The 8705-nt window shown below is 40.8% G+C and overlaps 1 protein-coding gene across 1 annotated transcript; it reads right to left on the reverse strand.

Annotated features, from left to right (window-relative positions):
* Window positions 1–6: 6 nt before the first annotated feature.
* On the reverse strand, window positions 7–6115 carry myoc (myocilin). The gene is made up of 4 exons (XM_052535800.1): window positions 5239–6115; window positions 2553–2618; window positions 2270–2368; window positions 7–1705 (listed from the first exon to the last, which is right to left on the reverse strand). The coding sequence occupies exons 1-4, from the start codon at window positions 5711–5713 to the stop codon at window positions 918–920; spliced, it is 1428 nt and encodes a 475-aa protein (XP_052391760.1). The 5' UTR covers window positions 5714–6115; the 3' UTR covers window positions 7–917.
* Window positions 6116–8705: the final 2590 nt, after the last annotated feature.

Consider the following 8705-nt stretch of genomic DNA (forward strand, 5'->3'; position numbering starts at 1 on the left):
AAAAGCTGGCTTTTAAAATCTTTATTTTCATATAAGTTAATACACTTTCATAGCCACAAGGTTCCAGTCTTAACATCTCAAGCAGCAAACAAGTGTCGAGGCAAATTCAAAAGCGAAAAGGGAACATATTCAACACATACTGAGTTATGATAGCATAATTATGTAAGGATTAAGTTTTTATGATTTTTAAAGTTGCATTCCTCTGTACAATGTATAAATCAAGAGGCAGGCTTACTGTAATTGTATGCCATTTATATTCCCCCCCCCCCCCTTTAATTTATTCAGTGCCTTAAACAAAGAGACGTTACTTACAAAGGTAGAAAAATAATTTCTCTATTAACATGTTAAGTGAACGAAATCACGGAGGATATAAATGTAGCCTCAATTTATAAAAAACATGGCATCATGATTAGATAATTATCTATTTGTTAGTCAAAGGAATATCTTTTATAGCATTTATCATTGGACAGATGCAAAAAATATAAATTATTTCTTAATGTGAAGATGTGCAATGTAGTTACTTATATGCTAACAGTCTTTAACTGTTGTCTTGAAAATGACAGCTTATATAGAAGTCACTTAAGCTTGAATATTATCAGGAAAATGTTTATATATATATATATATATACACACACACATATATATATATACACACATATATATATATATATATATATATATATATATATAAAATATATATATATATACACACACACACACACACATACATGCACCTACTGCAGGTGCTATTAATGTTATCAGCATTATTATAGTTGATTTTTGTCCAGTTGTCTATGATTGTCTTTGAATTACAGTAAATCCAACAATAGCAGTCCCTCTGAATGTTAAAATATTAAAACATGACAAAATGCATATATAAGCTGGGTGAAATGGAAATGTATTCTGATTTCTTCACTTTACTCCTGCTTGCCTAGTCTCACATTATAAGTAACCATGTAATAGTTATCCCAAGCATATAGCTTTCTCTGTGCTGGGTTATAGTCTACCATGCTGTTGTAGCGATGGCGGTTTTTGAATGGCACGGAGATTGTTTTACCCTGGCTGGTTGCAGTGTCATACATGTGATTTATGGTGGTGTTTAGTGAGGTGTAACTAGCTACTGTGTACATCTTGCCACAGATCATAAAAGCATTCGCCACCGATGTCTTGCGGATTTTAGTCTCCCAGGTGCCCTTCACCTCCAGGTTTTCGGGGTCCAGCTGGGAGATCATAATAGCACCCTTGGCTTTGCTGGTGCTGTAAATGGCCCATAGACCGTTCTCATCTACTGCGAGGTCAATGTCTGTGTAGCCACCCCAGGAGTAGGGGAACTGACCGTGAAAGCCAGCTTGGGGAAGATCACGGCGGGCAGCAATGTTCTCTGACTGTAGATCGTATCTTAGAAGGATGCGGCTGAGCTTCTGTTGGTAGTACAAGGAGCCTCTGTACATTGTGGCACCCGTGCTCTCCATAGATTCCGGCAAGAGGAGGACTTTGGTGGGAAAGCCCCGTGACAGCTGGTCCATGTTTTCATACCCGAAGAGTTGACGCACTTCAGACCCTACGGCATCAATGCGCCATACCATCTCGCTATTATAAGGTTCTTTAGCTTCTGGGTCTTGCATCCAGACACCGTATTTACCAGCAATGGTTTCAGCCTTGCGGTGCACCTTAGGCTCCTGGACCCACACCAGATCCCCACAGCCTGAGAAATCAAGAGATTGGTACAATTGTTGGAAAACCAAATGGTTTTGAGGAAACGTACATTTCAGATTGCACCTGGAGCCAGTGACATGTTTAAAAGAGACCCCATTGAACCAAACCCCGCTAAATATGGTGGACGAGAGGAGACCTTGCCCTACCATTCCTTTGAGTTTAAAAGATTAGAAGCATAACTTACTTAACTTACATAACTTATAAAATACCCTGTAAGAGAGAGGTACTAGGGGAAGGACATCCTGGGAACATCCCAAACCTTGAAGTCTTTGTTTAGAAACATGGTCCTATCAAATTCGCATTACCATTTTGGCGCCTTAGTAAACAAGCACAGATCCTTTTATAAAATTAGATTATTTTACATGCATTAGATGTAAAAATAGCAGTATTCGTGTTAGTGCTGTCAGCAGGAATTGATGTAGGAGGAGGAGATGTAGGAGCATGATGTATTTTATATATATGTATATATATCAGCATGCTTTGACAGTGTTGGAAGACATTTACTAGATTGTCACTTTTGAGTGAATGACTAGAGTTAGGGTGTGACTCTCACCTGAGATGTCTGCTGGACCTTCCAGATTTGGGGCAGATACCTCAGTGACTACAGCCGTCATCTCCTGGTATCCAGGATTCTCTAGGTGCCTTATAGAATCTGGGAGAGGATGAGGACAGAAGTTCACACAGTCAGATTGAGACATGCATGTGTTGAGGTCTGCATTTGACAAGCCTTCATTAGTGACTATGACATTGCAGTCAGAATATCAAAGAACTCTTCAATGGAAGACCAATTTCATTGCGCAGCATGGAAGTGGATTCATCTATTAGTGTAAACATACCTCCTAAAATGCTTTTGTCTCCTCGTGTTTTCACAGGCCTTGACACCAGGTGGGAGAGTTCAGGTACTAAAAGGCAAAGACACATGATGCTGTTATGGTCTGGGGATGTTTACGGTCCCTTAATTGCAATCTAGAGTAACCAGATAATGTGAAGATAGATGGTCAAAAAGAGATAATCGACTCTCAACTGAAATCCACTGGTATCCCAGAGAAATCTAAACAAGTTGAGCAGGGAGGGCTTGGAATTGATCTCGAGTTGCATAAGAGAGGTGTGTTTCATGGTTTTGGGGGGCTGGCAGCTCTACAGTTAGGAATCTAACAGAAGGAAATAAACAGCCCTGAGTAGATTCCCAGCTGTCCCAGAGCCTGAAAGACTCCAGACCTCACATCACACATCCGAAACTCAGATGTGCACAGCAGGGTGCGCATTCACACACCCTGGTTAGTAACCTCAGACAAAAGCAAAGTAGATTTTTAAAGCCAACGTGTGTCCTTTTCTGGTGTAAAAATACCAAACGGTGGAAGATGGTTGAGAAAACATTGTTGGAACTTTTTATGTAGTTTTGTTTGGTCCCACTAAAAGTGCAGAAATGACCTGAACAGCTTGCATTATTACTCTACTCTCTTCATTTTATTGCCCAAGGACTAAATGACTTCTGTTAAGCCCCGTGACAAACTATGGTAGCAAATTATCATTGTCTGATCATATGCTAACATGTTTACAGGCTTTTATAATGTCACAGTTTAAAGCATGACCGTCTGGAAGCTGACTTTGATTGACTGCTGTGACAAGAGTTTAAAAAGGACTCCGACCGTTGCTTCTGCCGATGATAACCTGCTCAGACCTGCAGTGGGAGAGTATGTAGTTAGTGTCCTTTATCCCTATAATCAACACATGCTCATGGACACAGGATCTGTGCATCACTACTAGACAACAGAAGCATGTAATTCCCAAGGTTTGTTTGCAGGTGTTTGTGCTTATCTGTGTAACGTGCCTAATGGTTCCCGGAGAGATCAAGCAGATCTTCATGAAAGCCTCTGGACCAGCTGGTAGCGTGTTGCAGGCTAATTTATTTGCCAGAGTCTTCCCATCTAACATCTTGAAGACTTTAGACTTTAGGCAAGACCTTTTTTATTATTATTATTATTAACGTTTGAATGCTTTTGGGTTTTGCAACTAAATTCCTTTCACTTACATCTTCTGAGTGAAGATTTCCAAAATCTCCAGAGGCAAGACCACACATTTTTATGTTCGTACTCGATGAGGTGACACCTAAAACATCCATATGACCAAATGGCACAAGGTTCCTGAACCTTTTTTTTTATTGCAAGGACTGTTTCCATGTTCAGCTTCACGGCTCAGTCATTTTTCCTCATTAAAATGTTTTACACTGAAATAAACAGTACAACTTTCACAATGTACATTCACACTAGATAAATATTGCAGTCATCAGTACCCTAATACTAAATTAAAATGTGCATTTCTACATTGGCGTCTGTGCCTAAAAATCTTTGCTTTTGCATGACGCTACATTCACGCCGTGAGGTGTCAGGTAAAGATGACTGCCAACAGCCAGAGCAACATAAGTATTGAGAGCACCTTTACACCTTGCTATTATCGAATGTAAATAAAGCTTTTATACTTACTGCTAAATTACTGTTTGTTCAGCCCCTTTCTGAGAGTGTACGTTTGCACTGGAGGATATTTAGAGTGCTAAAGGGACGTGCAAGACAGATGGAACATGGAAAGAAGCTGGTGAGGAGAATATAACTGTGGTATCCCACTCTACATCATTCTTTAGTACAGAATAGAAACTTGGTTGCTTGCTAAAATTATATTTTTGTTTAAAGAATATGTCAGTAAGGTGAACACTTAGACTAACAACCCCAGTAGGGATCAGTTTCCCCCTGACCTCCACCCCTCCTCATGCAGCATCCTTCAGCGGTCTGCTGGGAACAGAGTTTACTGCGGAGTATTAGCACAGTACTTGTGTTTTACTGCTTCAGTAGCTTGCCCCCAACACCCTCATGTCTCTCTCAGTCTCTCGTTTCTGTTGCCCTGCTCTTACAATGACAGGGGGGCACTTAGTTCAACTCTGCTCTATCTGTACTGTTCCCTCCTGCTTTGAAATGAACACAACGACCTGCTCACCCATACCACCCGAAATATGACTCACACTTCCAGGTAGGTATAACTATGGAAAAGTACACATAAACCGTTATGAGTCTTTTCTGTGGTACCAATTTGCTTGCTCCCTCTGCCTTGCCAGAGATGTCATGACTCAGTTGTTATAGACCGTTTAGGAACCCACAAAAGTTATATTACAAAAATACGTTCCATTATTACCAGTATTGGAGTGTATATTGACAAAACAAAAAATAGGTATTGGAAATCTTTCACACTTTATCCGAATTTGAATCTTTTGGGTACGACAGCTTGTCAAAGGGATACCTCTGTACCTTAGTTTTCTGTACCTTAGAGTACTACTATGTACCCTTAAGTTTCTACTGAAATAAGGCACAAAAGGAGTACTGTCCCATGACAAGTTGTACTTATTTTGTACAAATTTAGTTCATTTTTTCAAGGAATGCACATCACAGATATATAAGGTAGTGGCTAGCCTTGGCCAAAATGCAATTTGGTCTGAGATGAATCTTAACATATTGCTTGGTTGTCAGTACTCACCTGATCCTGGTCTGAAGCTGCTGTCAATTTGCGGCACTCTTGGAGGAGGTTGTTGCATGCAGGGTCTGCTCTTCAGCCTCTCAGTTTCCTGGCGGAGCTCTTCCATCCTCTGCTGCAGGTCCTGAACCTGTCTGTCCAGTCTTTGCTTCTCTCTCTGGAGCTGGGCTTTCTCCCCCATCACCTGTTTGTATGCGTCCTGGACGCCTGACTGAGATCCGGAGCCCTGTGATGACCATGACAAGGTTTCCCCTCCTACGAGACGGGCAACCATTGCCTCTAGCAGCCCCAGGCGAGATTTCAGGGACTCCATCTCGGGACCTGAACCTGGTGATGGACAACTCTCTGTAGGACTGTCCACCGTGAAGGTATACTGGCAACGACCACTGCCGGCATCCGCCCGGCGAAAACTAGCGCTGCTTTGAGATTGGGTGCCCATCAGCAGGCAGGAAGCCCACAACACAGCCAAAAACCACATGTTGAGGTGGACCACAGATACCTGGAAACTTCTTTGTGTCTTTATCTGATGCTCTACCTCCAGAGAGAAGGTTTGCGCAGATGTGAATCTTCTCTTTTGGTGGATCACTTGTCAACCTTGTCCTCTTTAGCTCTGGCACTAATCTGTTCTTTCCCTTTTACCTTACAAGCGTAACTCGCACCGCTCACTTCTCAGGCATTCCACTAATGACCTCTCACCTGAGCCAATTCAGTCTTTCTTTCTTTCCCACTGACTTTCTCTCAGCTGGGTAAAGGGTTGCCTTTGAGGGGCTGAGTGGAGCGTCTCACTTTGATTGGTGGTTGATGTCTCACTTAGATGTCTGTGATCCCACAGTTTGTGTCTTCAGGTTTGGAGGCAGTTTCTCTGAGTCCAGGCACATTACGCTGGGACTTATTTATACAGTCAGGGAGGAGAGGGAGGGAGGGAAGGGGCGAAAGACTCAAAGAGGGGCGGAAGAAAAGGAGGGATGCTGTGCGCTTCAGGGATTGCCCCAACAAAAAGATCTTTTCAGAGATCTGTCTTTCCGCCTCCTCTTGGAGGGCATATGTGTGGGTTGGTTTGAGTGCTGTTTGTTTTGCTTGTGTGCAGGAATGCAAGGGCGACCACAAGTGAACACGGGGGTTTTTGTTCAAGTTGTTTGTTTGCGCAAGCATTTTCCCACTGGGTATTATACTGATTACTTATGTAATGTTCCTAACAAGCTTGTGTGTGTGTGTGTGTGCGTATGTATAGAGATCGCTAATGTGTCGTCATCATGACGTATTCCCAGTGGTGAACGCAAGATTCAGAAGGTTACTACTGGGGGAGTGCATACCTTTCTGCTGCTGTCTAATTTGGTTGTCGCGGTGTATGTGGACCTATTGGTTTGCTGCTGGTAATTAACAGTCAGGGATCTTGCTATGGGGAACCCAAGACAGGCTGCTAAGATGGGGTAAATTTAGATGGAGTTACCCCTACCGGACAGCCCATGGGGGAGCTCTGCAGTGTTGGTTTACGTGTGGTGTTTAGCTAAAGGGGTCAGAACGTGACGCATGTGAAATGTTAATGTAACACAAATAATAGAATCAACATGCTCCCTTTCCCATTTCTCGTTCTGCCACCAACCTTCACAATCCCTTGATATTTTGTTTGCTTTTTCTCATCTACTACTGCAATTTTCACCCATCTTCCCTCCAAAGTTCATCACCTCTCTTTCCCTCAATAAGTCTGTCACTTGTTCTATTTGTTATTTTGCCTCGTAAACACTGACTTATAACAACTTCACACTATAATATGGCCCAGACGACTCAGGACTGGAATCTGTCTTTATGGTGGCCATTTGTTTTGTTTTTTGTTTGTATGAGATCTGTATTTCTTGCCCAGCTAAGTCTTCCGTGAAATGTACTAATACAAATACCTTACTGGTACACACTCTTCCTTGTCTCTGACAGTGCTCATAAACATTCTTACTTAACAATCCTGAGACCCTTTGTCTTGTTTTCATTAGTGTATGCAGGTGAAGGGTTAAACGATGAATAGGTATCAATGTATTGTACATTGTATACCTCTTTATGCAAAACAGTAAAGGTAGCACCTAAACAATTAGCATTACTGATCAATTAAAACATGAATCTAGTTTAGCATGTATATGACAAATATGCATATTCCAATATAGCATTACAGGAGATAAATGTAGATGTTTGCTAATATATGGTTAACTGTATGACTGTAAAGTTACTGGCAACTAACAAGTACACACCTTCTCAAACCTTCCCAAAACTTGTGTTGATGTCCCAAAAATATTTTCGTATGGATGGATTTCATTGTATTTTTTTTTTACGACTACCTTCACTTTTCTGAGCAATTTTCAATGACTTGTAAACAAAGTGGTATGAAGTTGATTTTTAGTAATTGTCAGTTCACCTTAAGTTCATGCAGGTGATCTGACAGAGTAGTTCATTGCATAGAATATGTAACATATTCTTGAAAATGTTATATTCTTGATGCTGAAGATCTGTTGTTTTATAACTTGTTTTTGTGAAACGTTTTGCTTGAAAAGTGCACCTTTAGGTTCTAAAAATAAATTCCAATTGGTTTAATATTTTGCACTATAATGTTTATCAATCTTAATTGAGGCTAAATGACATCAATCTTAAGTGAGGCTGGAAGTTTAACATCTTTTCAACACCTTTGCTTTCAACCTTCTGGCCATTCTTCAGGACCACCATCAGAGCTCTCCGCTTTGACCTCGCAGGCTTCATTTCATCTATCATCACATCGGATTTATGGGAGATTGCAGAAAAACAGACATTTACCAGAAACACTCTGTATTTACCATACCATGCTTGCAAATCATGTCCAACTAAATCCCTTATGTCAAATCTATGTCAGTAAGACGCTGACATTGAAGGATGCTGCAGAATCAAAGCTTACATTCCTTCAGCCAAGTCTTTAACATTCTCTCCACCTGTCCAGTTAATATCTGCAGTCCCAATTATGTCTTTTACAAACTCCATACAGACATAGAATTCTGGATGTATGATATCTGTCTCGAGTACAAAACGTATAACGAGGGCCTTTTGTTTGTGAGTATTGAAGAGATTTCCAGTAAGTTCAGAATTGTTGACCTGCAACAAATTTTCAATAGCATTTATTGACTGCAACTATACATACTTATATATTTCTCTCCATTCAAATGCATGTACCGTTCTCGCAAAAGTCTGAAACAACATCCAAAAATGACTTTGCAATGTCTTTTTAATGTTTGTGAAGGCTCAAAGCTGGTTTGAATGGGATACAAGCGCATACACACACACACACACACACACACACACACACACAATTAAGGAATCTTGCCTGAGGAGTAAACAGAAGAAACTTTGTCATAACTAATGAAGAGTTATTACTTGTACTGAACTTTTATTTTCTGATATATTACGACTTCACTGGAAGCCACACAAGGATGGGGAATTATGGGAAATAAAAAAGAATG

This window comes from Carassius gibelio, chromosome A20 (genome assembly GCF_023724105.1).
Source record: "Carassius gibelio isolate Cgi1373 ecotype wild population from Czech Republic chromosome A20, carGib1.2-hapl.c, whole genome shotgun sequence".
Classification (NCBI taxonomy): domain Eukaryota; kingdom Metazoa; phylum Chordata; class Actinopteri; order Cypriniformes; family Cyprinidae; genus Carassius; species Carassius gibelio.

Bases quoted from the DNA above. Each gene is read 5' to 3' on its own strand.
- myoc (XM_052535800.1), bottom strand. From the start codon at position 5,713: ATGTGGTTTTTGGCTGTGTTGTGGGCTTCCTGCCTGCTGATGGGCACC. The intron at 2,369-2,552 runs GTATGTTTACAC...ATCCTCTCCCAG, and splicing joins AGACAAAAGCATTTTAGGAG to ATTCTATAAGGCACCTAGAG. The intron at 1,706-2,269 runs GTGAGAGTCACA...TTGATTTCTCAG, and splicing joins AGGTCCAGCAGACATCTCAG to GCTGTGGGGATCTGGTGTGG.